We start from the raw sequence: 25,457 nt of genomic DNA on the forward strand, positions 1-25,457 counted from the left end.
GGTTTTGTGTGCATATATATTTTTAGTTATTCAATTGTGTCAAATTTTCATCCTTTGTTTTTTATATGTAAAAAATGTCAGTAGTAATTTTGTGTATATGTGACTTCAGTGTAATAGAATGAAAAAGTAAAATGAAGTTAGATGCTGTTATGTTTTCTTTGTATCATTCTGAACAAAATGTACTTGTGTATTTGAACATTGTTACCGTGTCCAACAACAGCACCCAATGATCTAATAGCCAGAAACTTAGCATAAACTAAAAGCTAACTATGATAAAGGTAAAGTTTCTTACAACTTTCCTTATTTAAAAAGTATACTACAGTTGATATTTAAAAAAAAATTTAATATTTTTATTTTTAAGGTTTATAATTATTTTAAAATAGATTGATAATTTCAGTTTTAAAAAATTACTATAAGCATACATTATATCAGTATTAGAGACACTTGCACATATCTGTATAGCTATTTTGTTGTAGAGCATTGTAATGCGATTATATCCTTTTCTTAACAGATGATCAAAGGTACCAGTAGTTTTAATGGAAATTTTTCTGTACTTCACATCGTTTTCCATCCTGTTTATTATTAATTAAAATTATCAAACAATATCTATACACGTATCATAAAGTTGTTGAAACACTTAACTCTATGTTATATACACTGAACCTAGTGCATTAATAAAAGGAGGTATAGTTTTTTTAGGCTTCCGTATTAATACCTAACCAACAAAGTTTTACAATTGAAAAAAAATTCTTAAATTTTCTTAAATTCTTAAATTCATATGTAATCTATGAAGTTATGGATCATTAAAATTGTGGTGCTTATCCAGAAAGCAAATGAATAATTTAAAATAATTTCTATAGATTTTCTTTTAAGTAAATTGAAATGCTTAATATAACTGCTGGATAAAATAGAGTTTAATATTGTAAAAATCTTGATTATTTTTCCCGGCAATTCATTAGATATAACTCTACGAAGACATGCCTTTTCTTTGTACCAAATTCTGTTGAGTAGTTAGTTTAATAACATTTTGCAACTTCTATATGTATATATTTTTTTTCACTACTTTGTTCTTATAACTAATTTATTAAATCTTGGGAGGTTTCCAACTTCCATTTTTGGACAAGCAACTTACAAGTTATCTCACACCCGCTTCACCACACCCTATAATTTTATTTTAAGTGTACTAATTTAGAATCAGTTCCTTTTATGTTTTCATTTCCTTTTGATCATTTTTTAAATTAGTATAGATACTACTGTAAAATAATCATTCTTAAAAAAAAGATTTCCATCATGGTAGAAAACTGTGTAAATTTATTTAAATTTGTTGGTACATTTGATTAATTTTTATGTATAATATTCTCATAATATTCCTTATGTGTATTTATTATTGAATATTACTCTTGCATATTGATTACATGTTTTTTCCCCTTATTAAATTACTTTAATTTAATTTTTGATTTTGATTTTTTTAATTATTGCTTAAGTGTTATTGTTTTATTAAAATTTTTATAATTGTTATTATCATAATCAAATCTATACTCTAAATTTAAATAATTATATATTTTATAAGATTAAAGTAATACCAAAAACCCAGCTAACTATTAATTAATTAAATAATAATTTTTATCTTTTTATTTACTATTTCATAAGTTTTTATTCAATGAAAGAATATTTAAATACATGTTAAATTGTTTTAAATAAATAAAAAGTTACATTTTCACAAAAGAATTAAAAATCATAGATTATGTATTTAATAAACATATATAAAATAATCAGACAGAGATATTTTTATTTGTATTTTAGGAGGGATTAGGAGGATCTCATTTACCCTATAGGCACTCAAGTTGTAGACTTATATGAAAGTAAATAGTGCCCTGGACAGATCCAAAGGCAGTTATCCCCTTTTTATCAGATTATATAAAGGATGAATCATCTCTATATCCCACAGTCCTCAGTGTAAGCTTAACAGAATTTGCCCTTCACCCACAATTCAAAATTGTAAAAAAGAAATCAGGGAAAAAGAATTGTAGTAAAACTTGGTACTCACCTGTATCATCGGGGTTTTTTATAACTGCCAACAACAGCAGAATACATCTAAAAACATTTTGGTTTGAATATAAAACATTGTTTCAATTTTTATTAAAGGAGGAACCCTTTGATGTACAAAGGGTTCAAATCTTTAAAAACCATTCTTTTGATTGCTGACTGCGAATAGTTGAACAGTTTTTTTTTCAAATGATCTTGAACAGTTTGAACAATGATTGGAAGTTATGCTTAGAATATATTATAAACCAATCAGATAACTGGTGGATCCAAAAAAATTAAAATTAAAGAGCATAAGATACAATATTATTTAAAGAAAGAAGTTTTATCACAAAAACATTTGTGAATATAATTTGAATGTCTGTCAAAAAAAAAAATTATTAATATTTATTAATTCTTTAAAAAGTTATTGCTGGATGAATTCAGTGAAATATTAATACAACCAAGCTAATGCAGAGATATTTATTTTTATTTGGGTACAGAAGAAAGCGTAACATTTAAAAAAATAAATTACTATAATATTTCACAAGTTTTTTTTTTAATCAATAAGTTTATTTGCTATGCTTTGACTTTTTTCAAGAGTAATTTCTAGAATTTCTAGTTTATTTACTTCTTTATATACACATTTTGCTCTTTCATCACTTAAAATAATATGTAAACAAATACTTCCATACTAAGTCATGTAAGAGCATATATTTACTCTACAGTTTCACTGTGACTGTTCACTTTTTCTTTAATACTTTCTTATTACTTATTAAAGTTATTATTTTATATTGAAGTAAATATTTCATAACGTTTATATTTATCTGTTAGAGCATCATATTTATAATTATGGTTACAAAATATGAACTATGTTACTAAAATAATTAAAAGCGAAAACTTATCTAATCCCCAAATTCTGAGTGGTTTTTTGTTTAAAAAAATTGAATTATTTAAAATTACAATGCTCTCTTTTTTACATTCTCTTCTTACTACTATCTAAAAAGAAAGAAGTACTAATAAATATATGTACTTATTTCTATACACATTATCAGACATTATAATAATTTAATAATGAATGATTTGTTGATCACAGCATCTAAAACTGCTAAAGAAGAATAGACTTGTATGAATGTATATTTATGGCTCCTGTATTCTAAAATAGCTGCCCATAATTTCCATTAATTATTACTAAGTTTGAAAGTAAATACTGCTCATGTAATACAAGAATTGATTACAATTTGGGATTTTTCAATAATTAGGTTTTTCGTATATTTTTAATTTCCTTCTATCTAAAGAATACAAATTTTATATATACTGTTTCAAAACATGCAAAATTCTTATAGGGCGATTGATGTAGTAGTAGTTAGCTTGATAGCTTGTAGATTAGCTAGTCTCAAGTTTGATCCCTGCTTTAAGCCAGGTTTTGTTTCACCTATCATTTTATTTCAATTTCCATGTTAAAATATTTTGTAGATCCTGTGTCTGAGGTTATAAAAATAAAATTAAAATGCTATAAAATTGAATGACACTATTAATAACATTGTTTCTTTGTTAATAACATTATTTGCAGAGGTATATGATATGTTATTTTACTTCCTAGAACAGCCACTCATGTTACCTAAGTGTGATTTAGTTGGAATCATATGTTTATTTGTTAACTAGTATGTGTTAGTTAAAAATCTCAAGTCAGAAGAACCACTTATTAGTTGGCTAGATCTGTGAGTAAACTTTATTATAAAAATGAGAGATTAAAATTAGAACCGCAAGTTAAAAAATCAGCAAAAACTACTACTAAAACATTGAAGCTTTCGAAAGAGGCATATGGTATGGATTTTCAAAAAAAAGTTGTCTCTTAAGTAGTCGAAAAGATTCAAAGATTGCCAACGTGTGAATAAGATCTAAATTGGGTTGCTAAAAACCAAATTTATGGACACAGATGTCTGATTTAGTATGGTTTGACAAATTAACTGTATGATTAACAGCTAGATTTTGATTTATAAAAGATTATAAGATTTTATTTGTATCTGACTAAAACATTGATTACCAAATTAGGTATCCTTTGTGTTTACCCAGCTTAGACGTGATTAAAAAAGCTTACGCAAATTATTTAAAAATTCATCGATAGAGTAATGTTGTTTTTTTAAAGAAGATTTTTTAAATGTATTTTAGATAAATTAGTGGGAAGAGTTTATAAATGGTTTTGTAATTTAGTAAAAAAAAACAGAAGCATAACAAAGCCCTTTCTACTAGACCGCAGTATTGTGTTAAGTATTTCAGAATAGTTTTGATGTATGGTTTGATAGGGGTCAATGTTATTTATTTTTTAAGAATATTCTTTTTTACCAAAAATTGCACATTCATAAATATAAACATAAGGTTAAGTTAATACTTATAATTGTTGAACTATGTCTGCTTATAATTGTCTAAGTAATGCATACTTATGGAGACTAAACAATGATTGGATAACCCACTGTTGTATGTTAAAAACTTGTTCTCACTTTTGAAGAATCCCTAAGAAGTGATATTATACTTTAGAGAGAATTATATGTAAGCATAATAAATATTTAATAATGGTGACGAGCTTACAATTTTATTAAGCCGTTTCAAAACAAAACAGTACAGATTTATTTTGTTGCAAAACGAAATCAAATTTGGTCATCAAAAGAAAGCTCTACGTCTAGTAAAACACTCAGAAATTTTGCCTTATGGGTTGCATTTCTCTATCATTAATGGGAATTCTGTCTACATGATCAGCAATGTTATGTCTATCTGATAAGTTTAATGAAATGATTTTATCCATATATATATTAGATGGTTACATATTTTTTAGTTGTTCATATTAGCATCTTTAAGAAATGTAAACTTAATATTTATAAAAAATTACTTGCATGATAAAGTAAGAAGAATCAAATTTAAAATTTTAATTTTGTGGTACTAGAAGAATGTGCTTATAAATTTACACGTTTATTATGCAGTAGCTATTATTTAAAGTATAAAACAATTCTTCTATATAATATAATTACATTTTGTTTGTGATGTCTTAAGCAGAAATCTTGCACTTTATCTAATTTTTTACCATGAAAAATGTTAAAATATATAAAAAAAATTGTTCTTAAAAAAACAAAAACATGTTATACAGTATATTCCAAAAGTCTTTTTTAATTAAAAAAATCAACACAGACTTCTACTGTCATCAATAATTGTGACATTTGCAAATATACATATGAATATGACAAACAAAAATTCAATTCCATGGATCATATTAAAAATAAATGTGTACTTTTTCTAAATCAGAAGAAGTTAATAGAAAAAGAATTTTAATTTTTTAAGGGTATGTAATTTAAATTACATACCCTTAAAAAATTACACACGATTAAAAACAGTAATAGAAATTTAAATTTGGCAATGATAATGAGAGCAGAGAAAATTTCTATAGTATTAATGCCTACTTGTACCTGTATTTTTACAGACAGATAAGATTACAAGTGAAAAAATGCCCGTCCTTGACTGGGAATTAAATCCAAGACCAGTTGATCTGGAATTTAATCATTTATTTCAAAGTTAAATAATTTTTGATGGTTCTATAAAATGACGAAAAATACGAATGTCTCTTCCTTAACAATTTTTAAATGAATATTAACTAATTATTTTTTTATTTAATTTAATATGCAACTCATCTGAAGCAATTAAATGTGAAGGTTTTGTAGCTATTATTACAAAAGCACTTATGAATATATAAAAAATTTCGTATCAAAAATGAGAGTCATTATTAATCATTTTTTTTAAGACCTTCCAACTCTTTTTATAGCCCTCTATAATCTCAGGCAAGCACTTTTTATAGTATCTCCATAATCCCAAGCAAGTACAGAAAGCAAAATTTCCTGCAAGCAAACAGCAGATTTTCTTAAATATTGTAGTCATCAGAATAGAACAATAAATAATAATATAATTCTTCACTTCGGCAGTATTTTAAGAGAAAATTTACCTACAGGTAACTTGAAGAGAATCATGAAGAATATTAATTTACATTTAAAAAAGAAATTAGATCAAAGCATGAAGGCACAAGATATGTAGAAGCAGTTCTTGTTACCAACATCCGCAATTCAGGTAGTGGTTGCAGTCACAAGCTTGCAGTAGTATCAACTCCTCGCATATATGGAATATTTATAAAAGAACTCTTTGGTTCTAAAAAATCGTAATGAGATAATGAAATCAGTTAAAAGCATATAGTTTTCATATTTATATTTGTTATAGGTAATATTAAGATTTCATCACACTTGGCACCTCTGTGCGACCTTTTCTGCATATCCAGTTTGCAGTCACACTCTCAGTCATTACAACACTGCAGCAGAAAGCTCAGTGCATGAATTGATTTATCAAAACAAGATCGGTTATCACAATACAGCGTATTATTGACTTGAATATGATGGTGTCTCTGAATGAAACAGTACTCCAGTGTTTTAGTCACTTTAAGGAAACATGCAGTGTCTTAAAAGGTGAAGTCACCAAGTAGGACATCTGTATCTTAACAGAATGTGGAATGGATCTGAGCATCTCGTACCCATAGCCCAAATTAAGTTATTAGCAAGGCGCAGTTTAGAGTTAGGAATACCTAAATCTACAGTGTACAAAGTGGTGCATAACGGCTTAGACTATGTTCATATAAGATATAACTTTTATATGAAATCAAACCCATTGACAAAGTGAAAAGATTGGAGTTTGCAGCTTTATTGCTTAACAACTTTAATGAAATGAGGACTATCTAAAAATGTCATGTTTTCATATGAGATGACATTCCACATTAGTGGGTCAGTAAACTGACACAGTTGCAGGATTTGGAGATCAGAGCCACTGCATGAAATTATTGAACGTTAGCGTGACTCTCCCAAAGTCAGTGTTTGGTATGGGCCCATATTGTCAGCCCATTCATTTTTGTAGAAAGCAAAATTAATCAGAATATTTTCTGTAATATGCTCATAGATTGACAATATTGAAGAAGAAAAAGGATTAATTTTATATCAACTAGATGGCACTCTGCCACATTACACCAAAGGTATCCATGCTGCATTAAACGTTTGGTTTCAAAGCAGGTTGATTGGAACCGGAGGAGATTGCATGGCACCAAGGAGCCCAGACATAATCCCACTAAATTTCTTTTTGTAGGGACGTAAGAAAAACATTGCTTATTCAAAGAAAATCCGTGACACTTATAGGAGAAGATTGTTGCGGCAGTAGCATCCATTACACCCAACATGCTAGCAAGTACGTGGGAAGAGCTGGATTATTCTTTGGATGTGTGCAGAGTAACAAATGGTAGACATATTGAAGCTTATTAAACATCAGAAAAAACTTTGGAATTTACCCTTTCAGAATATTTACTCATGTAAGTAATACTTTAAATATAATGCTGTTTAAATAATGCTTGAAACCAAGGACTTCTCTATATTTAGTTGTTTTTGAAGTTACTATGACACTCTTAAGTAATTATTATGCTCCAGACAATCATAATTACCACATAATCAAAATTATGAAAGTTATATCATACACATAGATGATGACATTTTATGGTAAACTTGCTTATTCAATAACACTTATAAAAGCGGGCTTAAGGTCTTTTAAACTTCAATTCCTTTATTTCTTGGGATTTCAAAATAATATTTATTTATTTTAATTTAATTCCTCCTGTTGTACATGCAAAATATTTAGCAGCATCCCATTCTCAACTGACCATATCAAGATGGTGTCAATATAATTTTTAGGCTTCTGATCTGGTGCTGGCTGCTGGTAAAAATGGTTTTAGGTTTCCACAAAAAGTAAACAAGGAAATACAAACAATATTAGTGTCTCCAAGGAGATACTAATGTGGAGAGTAAGAATCATAAAAATACTGTTAATATATCAGTTAATTTTTATCTTTCTAAAATGACTAATAGTTGATGTGATAATGTTAACTAATAAATGTATATTTTTTTTTTTTTAGGTAATCGCAGTGTTATTAATTAGTTATGTTAAAGCAACATTCCAAGTGATATATCCAGTTCCATGGGTTCCATTACTTACAAATTCAATTACATATCGTAGTGAAGATCCTGCCCTTGAGAACTTGCAGATCGCCCAGTTTCATTCACAGGTTTTTGTATGCATTATTTTTTAATTCATAGAAAAGGAGACAAGTTAGCCAAATCTAATAAATCCCCAACACAGAACAAAAACAGAAATTTTCAAAGGATTTCTCTTGAATTGATTCAGTACTGAGCTGCCATGTGGCAAGAAAATTAATTAGAATATAGATGTTATTTAATAAAAAGTAACTTTATTTAGAAAAAAAAAAATTATACCAGTACAATTTGTACAGGTATAATATAATTTACCTGTAATATATATACCTATAATATCTAGTAACTAATATGTTCTCCTTTATTTTTAATCACTTCACATGCACGATTTGGCATTGATTCAATAGGTGTACTACACATTTTTTTGATTTCTTATCATGAAACCATATCAATGTTATTGTTCTACTGAGGTCAATTTTGGTACAGTTCATTTTGAGAATCATTTTTTGATTATTGCCCAAAGATTCTTAATTGGGCTTAAATTTGAGGGGTTGTCTGGCCATGGGAGCACTTTAATGTTTTGTTTTATCAAAAGGTTTTTCCACTTTTTTGGCAGTATGGCATGGCACTAAATCTTGTTGAGCAGTCCATTGCCGTGGGAATCTGTTTTGAAGTTTTGTCACAACCCTTTCCTACAAAATTTTGATATATCCATCACTTTTCAACGTACCATCTACTGGAAGTAATAAATAAGGGCCTTCAAATGTGAAACAATCCGCAAAACATATTTTTATGTGGATAAAAGCTCATATCCAACTGATTTTTGGATATGAGCTGGTGATTTACTTTCATTAGATGCTTTTCTAACATATGGAACCCTTAGTCCCTAAACATAAAAATGTGACTTGGAAAACAACATTTTCCCATTCTTTTTCGGTCCGGATAGGATGTGCATTGGCCCACAAGACCTTTTTTTTGCATATTGCTAGCAGTAAAAGCTACTTTTTCTCCAGCTGTGAGAAGTCAGCATCTAACAGTTGTCACATGTAAATCTGTTTCACTGGCTGCTAATTCTCTGTCTAAGTCCACAGCAGGTAATTTCAAGATTAGTTTTTCTTTTATGGCCACATTTGCTTTTCGTTTTAAGTGAAAAGGAGCCAGTTTCTTTAAATTGTTTTAAAATAGGATTCACTGTCGCTGGTCCAATACCACATTCAGAAAAATAATTTCAAATGTGTCTTCCTTGGAGTTATATCCATTAATACATATTCAAGACATAAAGAGCAAAAAATACAAAAATATAATTTTGTATTAAAAAATGAAATAAACTTTCACCAATAATTATTTATAATGTAAAAATTGCTAAATAACCAAAGAATAATAACCTCACATTTCACAGACAACTTAAAGAATAAAATGTGGACAAGCGGTGTAATCACAGCATAGAAATAAACATAAAATTTTATGTTTGAATTAATTTGCATCCTACTGCATTTATTTCTATTTAGTTATAGAAATTGTTAAATAACTTTGATAACAGTATTAGTAATAACTTTTTCTTTTTTTTTAAAGTAACTAAAGATTGAACAAGACTAGAATTGTAAAGCTTATTCAAACTGTTTTTGCCCATGGTATTTGTGGTGATGTTAATTATTTATAACTATCCTGAATTAAATTTAATAAATGTAATGTTTTTACAATCGCAATCTTACAACATTTTTATTTCATTTATAGTTCTGAAAGACACATTATATGTTCACATATCAGAATTTAAAAAATTAATCAACTATTTCTCTGAATCTTTAACTATATTTGTTATCATGTTCAGTTTTTGTTTTGTTTATTATGGTTATTTTAATTTATGAATGTACTGATACGTCCATCAACATGTGTTAGGTGTTTTAGAGTTTTGAGTTATATGTAATCTTTAGCTGACATGAATATGTTGGATAAACTATGTTTCTGAGTGTTCTGCATGTTTCTGAAACCTTTAAATTAGTGTAAAATTAGGTAGTTTGAAGTGATCTGAACAATTTTTTCCACTGTTGTTATTCTTTTGTATATTTTGAAATTACATATGTTTTTGTTGATTATTTTTTATGATGATGAATTAAAGAAATATTTACGTGTTTGTTTATGTTGAATATTTATTATGTTGTGTAAAGTGTATTATGCCGTCTAAAGTTTAATTTTTAATGTTTTTGTTAATGTTTATTATTAACTGTTCACTTCATCTTATGTTTTGCTTTGGTACAACAAGATGGTATCATCAACATGTTTACTGCTTTATAAAATATATTAAAAACAGAAATAGTATACTAATTGCTGATCTCCAAAACAGTGGAAGCATCTCAGCCTTTCATCCAAAGGTCCTGTTTCAAATCTCACTCAGACATGGGATTTTTCCTGCACTAAAAAAATTCCTTTTCTATATTACTATTCACAAGCTTATGTGGGAATTAATTCATCAAGCAAAAAAAGTGAAAACTTATAATTCAAATCCAGCATACTTTTTGAAATACATTTTCCACATTTTAGTCATAAAACTAATCAACATTAGCTAAACACCAGAGAGGGAAGTCACAATTGTGTCGAAACTGTTGTAATATGATTTCTGACAAAGTTATATTTATTAGATTTGCTTCATTTTTTTTTTTTTTTTAATGTACAGTTTAACAAAATAGATGTTTATAATGTAGGGTAAGCTTCAATAGTTATTCTGTTTAATCCATTAAATTTTTCATTTTTTTTTTAGAAATATGATAATAATTTAAGTTTTTTTTATATATTTACCTTGGAGTTTATTCTCTAGGTTGAAAGGGAAAACATGTTTATTGAACTCAAATAATATAAATTTGTTTTATGACAGGATGCTGCAGGAAAATACGTTTTTGGTTTCAACACACCAAATCAAGCTAGAGTCGAAGCTCGTAGTCATGATGGTAAAGTTCGAGGCTCCTTTTCATATCTCGATCCATTTGGAAGAACGGTGAAGGTAAATTAATTACAAAATTTAAAAAACTAATTCTGTAAAAGTATTTTTTTCAAGGTTGCAATAAAAATTATTTTTTTACCACCTGGTTCAGAAAAATTTATTAATTTTTTTTGAAGCTGCGAACTGGTAGCTATTTCAATTTATCAGTACAGTATATGGTTAAAATTTGATACAATTTTATTTTAAACAATGTCTATAGAAAATTTTCAAGTATGGTAGCAAATTTTTAATAATTAAACATTGGATGTTTTTCTTTTAAAATAAAGCCAAACTTTTACTTTTCAATCGTAGAAAACAGTAACTGTAGGAAAGACAAAGTTTTTCAAACTTCATTTGAGAAAAATGTTGAAAGTCAATTTTCATTTTTTCACTACTTTCTCATTAATATTTGTCTATTAGCTCCACGCCATCCCTATTTGTATAATTAATACTAAACTCGTTTTATTTTATAACAATATTATATTAAACTGATAAAAACTCGAAACATTCTTTAAAATTTTGTTTTTCAGAATGTTTTTTTTTTTGTTTTTTTTTAGATGGAATATTGGGATAATGGTCATGGTTTTCATATGACTGGACCAAAGGGTGGTTTCCCTGTTTATACACCAGAAGTTCAAGCTGCTAGAGATTTACATTTCCATTTATATAATCGTGCTTTGGAAGCAGCTTTAGCAGCTGGTGGTGCACCAATCCCAATTCCAATTGGACCAATTAATTATGGAGAACAAAGGTAATTTTTTTTGTTATAATAATTATAATATATCTTTAACTCTTTATCACTTATAATCATTGTTTATTGAAATTTATTTATAAATTAAATCTGATTTTCGTACTTCAAACTTCAAGAAACTTTGAAGTTTAAACTAGTTATTTAAAAATTTTTTTTTATTTTTCATAACAATAGATATCAGAGATAATATTCACTTTTTTCTTGTAACTGGTCTGTGAAATTTATTACACAAATGCTTTGTATTTTTTAATAAAAAGTAAAAATTACTTTTTTATACACCAGTTTTGTGTAATGTTATTCAACAAGATAAAAAAATTATAGTAAAAAAAAAAATGTGACCTTGGTGTCTCTTTGTCTAATGGGATCAAAATTACCCAAAACAGGGATATGTTTGTATAGCCAGATATTTATGTTACATTCCAGTTTTTTTTTTTGTTAATAGTTTTCAAGACACAATGCAAAACCTTTTTAAAAATATATTTGAATATCACCCATCCCTAAATTCGATCAACTTAAATTTGAAACTGAAATTTTTAAGTAACTTATTGAGTACTTTTATCTAGTAAAGTTCAATCTTCTACCACCACTATAAAAAATTAAAAACTACAAATGGCAAAATTACTCCTTTTTTTAATTATGTCCAAAATTTATTAATACCTAAAACGTTTTTTGTGTAACACGAGGGTTATTTTTTTAGGATCGGTCACGAAATAAAAACCCGCACAAAAATCGGATGAACATTTCCGCATAAATGTTGCGCAGCGTCTCTAGTATGGCCTTCAATCAAGCCGCGTCACTTCGTTTAGTTCTGAACATGCAGCTAGCATGTAAACATGTCTACAACAATATCATCTCCCGCCAAGTGTGAAGTGCATGCGATAATTCAATTTTTTGAACAAAATTGTCACAGGAGACGAGACATGGGTCCATTTCAAAACTGAAGAAACAAAAGAACAATCCAAACAGTGGATGCATTCTCATTCTCCCAGTAAACCGAAGAAGTTCAAGCGAACCTTCTCCAACAGAAAGTGTACGGCTACTGTGTTCTGGGACTATATGGAATTCTCTTGGTGGAATTCATGGAACGTGGCTTGACCATCACTGCAGCCTCATACTGCGTGACTCTTCAACGTCTACGAAGGGCAATTCAGAATAAGCGGAGAGGAATGTTGTCATCAGGCATTGTCTTTCTCCATGACGATGCTTGGCCGCACAGTGCAGCCGTAACGAAGAAGCTCCTGCAGCGTTTTTGTTGGGAAATGTTTGATCACCCACCATACAGCCCGGACTTGGCTCCATCTGATTTTCACCTCTTTGCTCACATGAAACGCTGCCTAGGAGGACAACATTTTGGCACAGACATCAAGCTGCAGACCAGCATAGAAACATGGCTGAAAACACAGGTGGCTCCGTTCTATGATGAGGGTATTGGAAAGTTGGTACCACGCTACGACAACTGTCAAAATTAGAGTGGCGACTATGTAGAGAAATAGCGTAACTATGTAAGTACTTATTACAAATAAAAAATATTTTATTTCGTGTCCGATCGGACCTTGAAAAAAAAATAACCCTCGTATTAATGACTACGTAACATTTTTTTGTGAATTTTTGTACTAAGGGATCTTGAAATGTTGACACTTGCAGAAATTTTGATACCCAAAAATAATTAATTATTTAGCAATTAGTTCTAATAGCACTAATTGCAAAAAAAAAAATGTAAAAATGGTATAGCAATTTTACCCAATTTCTATACTTTTCCTTTATGCTATGCTGCTGCAGCAGCAATATCTACAGCCAAGAAAGTAAAAATGTAAAGTACTGGGTGTGCATACACTGGCTACAAAAAAAAAGTGAAGATAGTTGTTCATCATAACATTCGTAAAGAGACAACGAAATTAAACTAAGGTGTAATCACAGAGTTAAAGCAAAATGCTGGAAGAAAAAGCCTTGTAATCACACATAGAATTAGGAAACAAAAAATGTGAAAATAGAGATAATATTGAAGATGAAATATGCTTTTTCTTACTCTGTAAGAAAAGAAGGACACAATATTTTTGTAGATAGAAGTATAAATGGTGAAAAGTGAGGTTTTGTCAAAAATTTCTCCTCAATAGATTTGGGAGAAAATTCATTTAAATGACGAGTTTATGATATCTCAAGATACAAAGAATAATGAAGAAAATAAAAATAAAAATATGCCAACTAATAATTTTTCTAAAAATATAATGAAAGTGCAGCTCATAAACTAGTATACACAGTGCCAAGTCGCTATTGCAGAAAATTGTACTTTATACATTTAGAATTATTAGAGAATAATGTAAAGAGAAATAAATAATGCCATCCTGTGAAAAAATGTTTAGAAATTTTTTTAAAAAAGGAAAATATAAAAAACAATTCTCAACATGAAAAATGCAATGCAATACTTGTGGATTTAAAACTGGGTCTATTGGTAAAGAAAAATATAACAACCATTGCAAGAAGAAAGATGCTGCTTGAGCCAAGAAACGTAAGATCAAAGAAATTGGCAAGAACAGATTGTGGCATTACCTTTAACAATGGATCTTCCAAATGTTATGATCTGTCTGGTTACTGCGGCATCATTGATATATTATAGATGAAAATTGCAAGTCTTAGTAAAAGCAGTTTGTTTTATACAGATTCTAATGCTGGATCATGGATAGCGGTGTTTTTTGGTGGTTGGGTTTCAATTAACCACACACGTCTCAGGAATGTTTGACCTGAGACTGTACAAGACTACATTTTATTTACATTAATACATATCATCCTCATTCATCCTCTGAAGTAATATCTTATGGTGGTTCCGGAGGTTAAACAGAAAAATTCTATAACTTTATAATATATGAATTTAATGACAGTGATGTAAAATTGTTCGTGTGGCATGAAGGTAATGTTGGCATAACAAACTATGAATTCACGTCATATATGGTAGATTATATCATGAACTTTAAAACATGTAACATGAGCATTGTTTATTATACATTTAACATGTATCATGAACTTTATATCATGTAATTTTAAAACATTGTTTTAGTATCAAGTAGGTAGTAGGTAGTATCTGTCAAAGCAGCAACAAAACCTTAACAAGTACCTTAAGTAATCTGTGCTATAAATCATGTTGTCATAATTACAGAAAGGACACGTGATGATGGAAGCAGACCATAATACTTTAGAACATTTTTCAGGGTGCCAATCGATTCAAAGTCTGATTACATTGCAAGATTGTAAACAAGAAGTAAATACCTATACATTGTAAATGTAAACAATTATACGTTAATGAAATATGATGGACAAGAATTTAACTTTACAGATCAGATTAGGAAGAAAATCATATTACTTTAATGCCCGTGACATATATAAACTATGTACACTCAGATGGTGTGTATTACAAATCTGATTTCAAAGATGAGTGGAAATTCTTCTGTAAAAGAAGGCCTAATCTTAACATACTACAGAATATTAAAAGTTTATATTCTAATTCAACAGGTATCAGTGAATCTACAAGGACTTCATTATGAAAAGGATCGCCATTCATTTTACAAAAATTTATTAGAAATCTAATGAAATGTATAAGAAGAAAAGTTGTACAGAATAAAAGTTATTAATATTATTAATGTTTAAGAAATGTAAAATGGTTACAATATCTTTTAACAAAAAGAATACATTGATTTTCGTGTTAAAAAAATCTTTTTTGTAATTTCTATTTTTTTTTTTTTTTAATATTTTTTGAAGGTTTGTGCTGGTACTTATGTATTAACGTCACCGCAGCTACAGCTTTATTTAAAAACAAAGTAGTCAATCGGATTTCGGTGGAAAATGGACCGTTATAGAATTTAACATACATTCAAAACAGTCTCTTTATTAATTTTAATAAATGGTTATTTATATTTATAAATATAATTTAACCAAACTTAACCTACGCTCGCTTCGCTCGCTAACCTTGACTAATTAACAGGAGTGTTTTGATTATTTAAATAATAAATAATTGCAATAATTACTGAATTTATTAAATAAATACTCAAAAAATTACGGTGTTAATTAGTCAAGGTTAGCGAGCGAAGCGAGCATAGGTTAAGTTTGGTTAAATTATATTTATAAAATAAATAAATATAAATAACCATTTATTAAAATTAATAAAGAGACTGTTCATTTTCCACCGAAATCCGATTGACTACTTTGTTTTTAAATAAAGCTGCAGCTGCGGTGGCGTTAATACGTAAGAACCTTTATGCTTTATTTTTAACAAAATTTAAATAATTATTTGTATTAAGATACGTCTAATTATCTTAATAAATACTCAGTTAGTAATACTTCCTACAAGACATTCAGGATATGAGCAAATTCTATTTATGGGTTTATTTATTTTAAGAAGTTCGTAACAGTTAAAAACATATTTAAAAACAAGTAAAAATGTTTTCGATTCCATAAAATCACTTTTCAAGACAGTACTACTTTTAATATATTGTACTATATTAAATTATTAACATTATCTAATATGTTTTGCTTCTTATGTAAAATTTTGTTTTTACATGATTTTGTATTGGAAGTTCATCTGCCAAGCAACAATATGCATTATGAAAAGTCTATTGTTTTTTTTTTCTGTGTCCATGTTTAATTTTTGTACATGTGTAAACAAATTATTTTAACTAACACTTAACAAGTCACTACAATTGAGTGTATTAACAACTAACTCAGTGTACAAAAATTAAAAAAAAAAATTATTTTTGCCAACATGTTTTCTCATTTTTTGTTTAGGATGTTTAATGTCAGTAGACCATTTTTAAAGAACCCTATTTCAAGGGAGTGGGTATTATAAAACTGACCAGTATTTATAGTGTCTATAATTTAGAAGTTTCCATTAATAAGTGTATCATTGTATTGCTAAATTGTTTGGTTAATGATTTCTATGTTATTTAAGCAGGATATGTTCTAGTAACTTACAATGAATAACAAAATTTTAAAAAAAATGATAAAAAATAATTTCTTCAGTAATGGTACGGAATACATAACCAATATAATTTTGGTATAATTTTACTGAGTATAAGTTTATTTAATGAGATGGGTATATATTTTTTTTATTTTTTATTATATTCACAAAACATAAAATTCTTATCAATCATGGTTGCTCCTAACTTATCTCTACTATCAAAGCATTATCTAAATACCTACAAAACAAACTCTCCTGATGCTCTCCTATTAATACAATAACACATCTTATGATCTATAATCACACTTATTAAGGATAGCATCTGGTGTTTCAATACTTTCTTTCAGGGAAACTGGTTTAACTTAAATCTTTTTCATGTTTAAAATTAAGCGGTTAGCCAAAAATTCTTTTACCATATTAATTCCTTCTATTCTACATTTAAATACATATTTTCTGTATCCTTCATCAAAGAATAACAGGATATCATTTGTAAAAAAATATATAGAACCATTTAGATTTCAACTTACCTGTATTATGCACACAAAGGAAGAATAAACTTCTAATATACTTTCTATACCACCCTGTTTTTTTTTCTGTTGAATCATATATTTATTATTGTTAGGTGCAGTTAAATGGCATTTAGAAAAATAGCTTTAAAACCAGTTCAAAGGATTCTTTAGAATATCAAGCGGTTTCATATTCTCTCTTTTTCTTTCTTTTTTATCCAACTATCTGTCGGGTAGAGCTCTTCAGAATAACTTTCACTTGCATCTGTCCTATTTTTATATTATATATTTTTATTTACGTATTTTTTTATGTTGGTATAATGCTTCCTGAAACAACTTAACTCTGTTCCTTTTGAGCATCTTCTCTCTTCAAGCTCAACTTACCTTCTTCAGCTACTCTTTCATATTATTTTCATTGCATGCCTGTATCGCTTAGTCTAACGTGTTCAATTTTTTCATCCAGATTTTACGTACTGCATCTGGTGTGGTACTCTTATTTTATTTTTTTTGGTCTCACCAATTATGCTTCTCTAAGGCGTAAAAAGTATTAAGAAGTATTTCATTTCAATACCTTGGATTTTTCTTTCTTCATTACCTACAGTTGTTCATGAACTTACACTGTAAGTCAAAATCAGCACATAATATGACTAGTATAATACATCTTACTTTGGGAGAACATCAATCCACAACAGCACTCCTCATAACCTGAAAATATTGGCTAGTTTGTTGTGCTGTTTCCATTTTCTTCCAACTCGCTCTCTAAATTCCCAATATTTTTAAAAATAGGTTCTTGTAGTATTATAATGCGTCTGTTCTTACACTTCAAATCAGTCTTTGCTCATCTTTCCAGTCAACTTCATCCCACTTCTCCCAATTACTGTAGACATCTGGTTCTTATGCTTCTTCCTCGGTTTCTTCTTGTGATTTATCTCCAAATAACTGTTTTCATTTTACCTGAAATTATTTTCTTACCTATTCCATTAAATTCCTTATTTAAAGTAATGCACATTAACATTTTTTGATAATTTGGTTGAACTGGAAATATACATATTATATACAAGGCATTATTATTAATTATATCTTGTTTACTTACATTATGGCTATCGCTGATGTTGGGTAACAAAGAAAAGATACATATTTAGTGAAACTACTTCAGTGTTTTGTTAATATTAGATTGTATTAATTAACAATAGTAATGTTCTGTTTGCAGTGGTACAATATTTCTAAAGTTTACATTTTTATTATTTTTTTATGTTGGTAAACACTTTCTATAGTTATGATATATATGACAAGTGTCCCTATTCATTGATTTTGCAGCTACACATTGTTGATTTCTACATGTAATAATTAAACTTGAGTGTAATACCATTAACTTTGAGATGTTTGTATAGGATACTTCTATAGCGATACAAGTATCCTCTACTTGCATCACAGTTGTTGCCTAACTGTTTATGTAAGTAGTGTTTTGTGCTATCAAGGACTTGATAGACTAGTTACATCTGAAAGTTTCTACTGTACCCTATTTTTTACCCATTTAGCAAATTAAATGATTTAGCTTTCACTTTTATGATCTCTAAACTAATTTTGTTTAACTTGTGTAATTATTTTTACATTAGTGTACATAAAGAATTATATTTTAGCTCCATCTTAATGTGTTATGACTATATATATATTTTTTTTAATTTTCCAGTGAAATGAATGATTATGATGATGACGATGATGGAAACTATGATGATGGAAGTTATCATTCTAGTCAAAGTCATGATAAACATGATGATAAAGATTCAGAGTCGATTGAAAACGATAAAGTTTCATCATCTTCCGCTTCATCTGGATCTTCATCATCATCTTCATCAGAATCTATACCTGGTTTTCCAGATGGTCCAGATTTTAGTCAAACAGATTTTGATAAGGAATTTCCATATCTGAGTGGTCAATCAGGAGACTATTATAAGCAGTTAGAAGAACAATTTGATTTTATCAACGGTGGTACTCCTAATAAAGAAGTTTATGATGCTGACAAAGAATCTGTCATTGTCGATAGCGCTTCTACTACATATAATGATGGTTACAGTAATCAGAGAACTGGTAAACATACTAGCTTCATTAGTAATGATAATAATAGTAATAGACGTTCATCTGTAATAGATAGTTCAGTAAATCCTGATGAGGAAAACATTAAAGTACATGTTGTTCGAGATGCACCTGCTGTAAATTCAGAAACTGTGGTTGAAAGCTCTGTTAGTAAAAATGGTTTTTTTTACCAATTTCAACACCCTATTTTTCCAGTATCACCACAAGAACAGCAACAACAATCCAGTTTAGTTAAATCACAAATACCTTCTCAGACACAATTAAGTAAATTACCGACTCCCAGTTCCCCACCAGAATCACTCCATGCTACTCTATTCGGTGCTATTCCAATTGACGCTGTGCATGATACACAAGTATCACCTAAACAACAAAATATTCCAAATCATCAAATTTTACCTCTTTTTGTTAATGTACCGAAATCATAATTCTAAGATTATATGTTTTTTCGTGGTATTTTTGTAATATTCAGAAGACTGAATTATTTTAATGTATTAAAGTACGACGTGATTTTATCTCATTTTTACCTCATGCAGAAGCATTTTATAAAATAAATTTTTACAGAGATATTTGAGTTAGTTTTTAACTGGTATATAATCTTAAAAGTTTGAAATTTATACGTTTAGATAATATGTATAAATAAGAAATTTTTTTTTAAATTAATCTAATTTCTTAAACAATATTACTTCTAGTTGTAATAAATAAATCTAAAACCAATTTATTTTCTTCAGTAAATAAAGACACAGAGTGAAATTTAATGAATAGTAAGTGTAAGTTTTATACGCTTATCTTTTCTCCTTACATGAAACTTTATTGGTTGAATCCACCATGGATTATAAACAACAAAAGATAATTTTCAACTGTAAAGAATATACAGTTGGTTAGCTTTGTCATACATGATTTAAATCTATTTAGATGAAAAATATTATTCAGAACAAGTATATTTTATCTGACATATGTCATCAGTGTCATGACATATGCCATAGATAATCATGCTATATGTTTTTAGCTACGATAAATACAATTTTTTACTTAATTCTTTGTTTTAAGGAAAGTACAGTAATATTTGTTATGATAAATCATATTACGTTTTTTTTAGTTTAAAATTCTATTTTTTAAAGTACATTTAGTTATTTTGAATTTGAGTGTTTGTTAAGTTCCTTGTTTATGTTTTCTAGCTGTGTTAGACATATTGGAAATTTACATAAAATTGTAAGGTTTATTTGGAGGTTCCATTCAGTTTGATAACTGAAAATTTATGTATTTCATAAAATAATTATGAAAGAATGTTAAACTTTAATGTCTATGATATTTAGTATTTTAAACTATGAATATTATAATTAAGATAAGTAGATCAGTTTGTAGATTTACGTAGTAAATAAGAAATATAAAGAATATAGATTTCCTGCCATTTTTACTTCTTTGTAAATATAATTTTTGTTTATAATTAAAAATCATTTTATTAATTTTTTTATAGAAAAACTTTTCTGCTGAAATCATATTACTTTTTTAACATTTAAATGATACTTTTCCATTTGTACCAAGTGAACCAAAACTCCCTCAACCTAAAAGATAAAAATGAATTATAAAAAATATATTAACAAATTTTGTTAAAATTTTTTAACACAAATAGCAAATTACCGAAAATAATTAATTATAAATTATTAGAAATTACAAATTGTTTAAACAGAAGTCTGTAATGGTTGTTGAAATAGTCCATTTACACTTTTAGACAAGTTTTAATCATATTTGTAGATTAATATGCATTAATTTACTTCTTTTTTTTAATTTATTTTTTTGTGTTTGCCTTAGTTCTTAAATGGTATGAGTATTATTGTTATTATTATTATGCAGTATTTTTCAAAAGGTGTAGAAAAAATTTATTGACATGAAATCACAAGCCTGAGAACCATAATCTTTTTGAAATTAGACAGTCACAAAACAATTGGTTTTGACTACAGTGTATACTGTGACACTGTATTGCAGATAACAGTAACTATCTTAAAGCTGTAAAAAATCAATAAATTTAGTTATGGCTTGATGAAATTTTTATTTACAGCATTTTTAAAAAGAATTAGTGCAGTATTTTTTCTTTTTTTTTTTTGTAAAACAACATTCTAAAAACCAATTTTTTGATTACGTAATGATGATTTTGAAATGTGTGGTTTTATAAAACTCCAAATTTGGTTATAATCTATGAATTAATTTAACAGTTTTAATAGAAATATACTTTATTATGGAAATAGACATTATATAATAAAATATAGTTTGGATTTTTAATAAAGGATTTTTGTTAATTTTTTCTGTAGATTGTGTGCATACCTTACAGATAGCCTAATTAGAAAAGTTTAATTATTCGTCTATTTTTCTACATTATATTAATTAATTGACATCTAAAGTTGGTTTGATTTATTTAAAGATGACTCAGATTTCATCATAGTAATTTTTTACTTGGTTTATTATAATTTAGACCAATATAGGTAAATGAATTTAATCTGTTCCTGGTAAATTTGAATAAATGGCATAAATGATAAAAAAAGATTATTTTATTTTTGTGGTGAACAGTATTAAAGTACAGGTTATACAGAATTTATTTCACTCTTAAAATCTAAATTTTAATGGATTTAATTTGACAATGTGGTCTCAATGCTTTATAAATCAGTTGATAGTATTTTTAAATCTATTCTTGAGTTTAAGCTGCAAGTAGACTGATTTTATACTCCAGTTAATATCTATAAAAGAAAGGGAAAAAATTCAAAGCAAATTTATGTTAATTTTAAGGTCACTTCTTAGTAACTTAAATTTAATAGCTTGTATAATCATTCATTATTTTCTTTTGATCCTTATTAGGAGGTACATTTACGTGTTTTTATTTTTTATTTTTATTTTTACAGGCAACAGGTTTTAACTAATTAACATAGATTACTTTTAGAAACACAATTTGTTATACCTTGGGTTAAATAAATTTGCAATCTATGTTTCCTTAATTTATTTAAGGAATGTCCCAAAACTTAAAATAAATCCCAAAAGTTAGGTGAAAGGTAATTAAAAAAAGATTTGGTTTAAAAAATAATTGAGGAAATATTAGGAAATTGTAATACAAATTTTAAGAAACTATACCCAAAATGACTAATTTTCAGTGCTGGAAATCTTACTGTAAACAATTGACTTTTATATCTTCCCTAATACCAATGTATCTTTAATTAATAAGCTGTGTGTTTTAAAAATGTTATAACCCACAACTTGTTTCAAAATTTCTTCTTAAATATGTGTTCTAAGGTGATAAACTTTACAAAGATTTGTTTCTCTATTCCTGTGTTCACTGAATAAATTTTAAATTACTAATTAGTTCCATTTCTTATCTTCATTAACACATTTTTCCAAGTTAAGCCTACTTCTAAGTACATAATTCCTTGAAATTAAATAGTTTTCCTCAATTTTCCTTTGCTGGAATAGTTCCTTTTTGTTTAACATGGAATAATGAACCCTCCATTCCAGACATTACTTGCATAACATATGATAATTTAGTTTACAAATAAGTCAAGTATTCATTTATTTAAGCTTAAGTAGGATGTTACTCTGTTATAAATATAAAATGTGAATGTTACTGCAGCTTCAGAAAGTGGTAGAACATAAACTCAGTTATTGGTATAAAATATTCTAGAAGCCAAGACTCCAGTTAAGCTGAATATGAGCTTTATCCAACATAATCGAATTTTATTACATTTATTAACATTTAGATACATACTTTATTATACCACATGCGCATTACATTTCATGGTGATGCTTTATCTTATGTCCAAATTTGAAAGGATTCATACCATATTTCTATTACTGCATATACTTCATACTGTAAAGGATTACATTTTTTCAGATCCAACTGCCTTTGTATATGCAGTATGCATTAATACAATTTTTTTTTTAAATTATGATTTCTAAGATCTCATGATTGATTGTAATACATTTAATTAAAACTGCTTAATGAAGATTAATGTATAACACATTTTAAGGTGAAATCTGTTCACATTAAAATTGCAATTTTTTTTTATATATCTTTTAAGGTTAGAATTTATTTTAATATTAATGTAGCCACCATAAATTTTAGGTTAATTTTATTTTATTACATTTTATTATTTTCTTTAGTATTATTAATACGCAAGTTAATAATTAAGTAGTTATGTAGTACGCTTAATCAGCAATGTTAGAAAGCTTACTTAATGTTATACATGTAACTAATTTTTGTTTAAATTATAGGCTTTTTTATGCTATGAAAGTTTCAGTTAAAATAAAATTCAGAAATTATTTTATGTTTTTTTTCTAAGTTAATTAATTTATTTCTTTAATTAAGAAATAATTACGGATTAATGTTACTATCTACTTTAAATTTAATAAAATGTTTCTATCTTAAACCTCAGGTTTGTATAGATATATTTGCTGAATATGGTTGTTTTTTGCTGATGTACAACTAACATACATCAACTCCTTCACACGTTTCCTATACTCATAATTTTCATTGAAAAATTTTGAAAAAAACATGATGTAGATTAAGAAGGTTTTGATAATATATATATTTTTTTTAAATACAGTAATTGTTTGATATTTTGCTTAAAATTTCATATCAGAGCTGTGATTAAAAGTTTTTTTTTCTGTATATTTTCTAAAGTGTTTTTTTTTTTTTTAGTCTAATAGAATTTAACCATAAGAATTTTTCAAATTATTGTCTACTAAATAATTTATAAATTTTTTTATGATTTTCTTAAAGATATAAAGAAATGTTAAAATAAACTGTAAAAAGTACTGGGACCATACTAGTTTTCTATGTTTTTTCTCCCACTCATTGCAGTCTTTTATTTTAAAAAATGAAAAATATTTTTTATATAAAAAATTTTGTACCATTTCTCATATTTTTTTTTTTTTAGAATTTATAACAGAAAATGAGAATATAGATTGAAATGTTTATTAGCATATTTTACAAGATTTTTTTTATTTAATTTTTCTATCAGAATAATTTATATTTGATAACGCCTACATAATATTCTAATTTTTATATTGTATATTATTTATTAATCCCATTAATTTACTTTAAAAAGTGTGACTTACTATGGATTCAAGTAGTTTTCTGCTTTTTTGAAAAGTCTTACTCACTCTTACTTAATTAAATTCAACTTTCAATGTATTTTTATGAATTATAATTTAAGATGAACAAAATTAAAATTGCATACTGTACTGAAATTCGTTGTGCTTTGTAACCAATTTATGATAATTGGTTTTTTAACTTGTTAAACTCATATAATCAAGTTTATGTTATGATACCTTATAAATTCCTTAAATGTTATAATGTTTTCGTTTTAATTCTCAATAGACTTAAATTTAAAAGATGTGCTATTTCATAAAATAATTAATAAAAGGAAACTATATAATAACCTTTTATTAATAACCATAATAAGCCTGTAATTAATAAAATAAAACCTATAAAAAGGACTAAAAATAATTTTTTAGACCGCATATTAATAATAAACATTAAAATTTATATTAATTTTTATCATTTATATAAAAATTATCTTTCTGATTCAGAATTAATTACTACTATAAGAAATAAATTTACTTAAAATTAATATATTAAAGCTACCGAAAAATTTTATATTAATTCTAGTATGCTGTACACTTAGAAGCATGTTGGCTTTCTGGTATGCAAGCAGCTACAATGAGAATGCCATGTATGGCTCCTTGGAATTAAGACGATTTTCAGTTATTTTTGTTTAAATGCATTTACCTTTTTTTTTAAATTAAATTAAGCTTAAATACAGTTTGTTTTTTTTAAATACTTATCTATCATTCATTTTACTAATATATTAGTTTTTTATGTATTAACTTTATCTGTTAGTACATTGTAACTTACGTTATTGAGTGGTAACTAGAAGGTCCCAGATTCAATTTTTAAAAAGGATATTTTTTCCATTTCACATCATCCTTTTTTTATTAAACAAAACTTCACTGTTTTGAAATCAAATATCTGCTTTTAATAAATAAAGAGTATCAAATTGACATAATTCCCGACTTTTTTGACTTAGTTCCTTTTTATCAGTTATTAAATGACAATATTTTTTCT

At 27.2% G+C, this 25,457-nt stretch overlaps 1 protein-coding gene across 1 annotated transcript; it reads left to right on the forward strand.

Moving 5' to 3' along the window:
- Positions 1-269: 269 nt before the first annotated feature.
- LOC142330898 (uncharacterized) lies at positions 270-19,776 on the forward strand. Its single transcript, XM_075376365.1, has 6 exons — positions 270-278; positions 8,006-8,155; positions 10,951-11,076; positions 11,613-11,806; positions 18,948-19,545; positions 19,606-19,776. The coding sequence occupies exons 1-6, from the start codon at positions 270-272 to the stop codon at positions 19,774-19,776; spliced, it is 1,248 nt and encodes a 415-aa protein (XP_075232480.1).
- The last annotated feature ends 5,681 nt before the right edge of the window (positions 19,777-25,457 follow it).

The sequence above is a fragment of the Lycorma delicatula genome, chromosome 10 (assembly GCF_047948215.1).
Source record: "Lycorma delicatula isolate Av1 chromosome 10, ASM4794821v1, whole genome shotgun sequence".
NCBI lineage: Eukaryota > Metazoa > Arthropoda > Insecta > Hemiptera > Fulgoridae > Lycorma > Lycorma delicatula.

Bases quoted from the DNA above. Each gene is read 5' to 3' on its own strand.
- LOC142330898 (XM_075376365.1), top strand. The intron at 8,156-10,950 runs GTTTTTGTATGC...GTTTTATGACAG, and splicing joins TCGCCCAGTTTCATTCACAG to GATGCTGCAGGAAAATACGT. The intron at 11,807-18,947 runs GTAATTTTTTTT...TTAATTTTCCAG, and splicing joins ATTAATTATGGAGAACAAAG to TGAAATGAATGATTATGATG.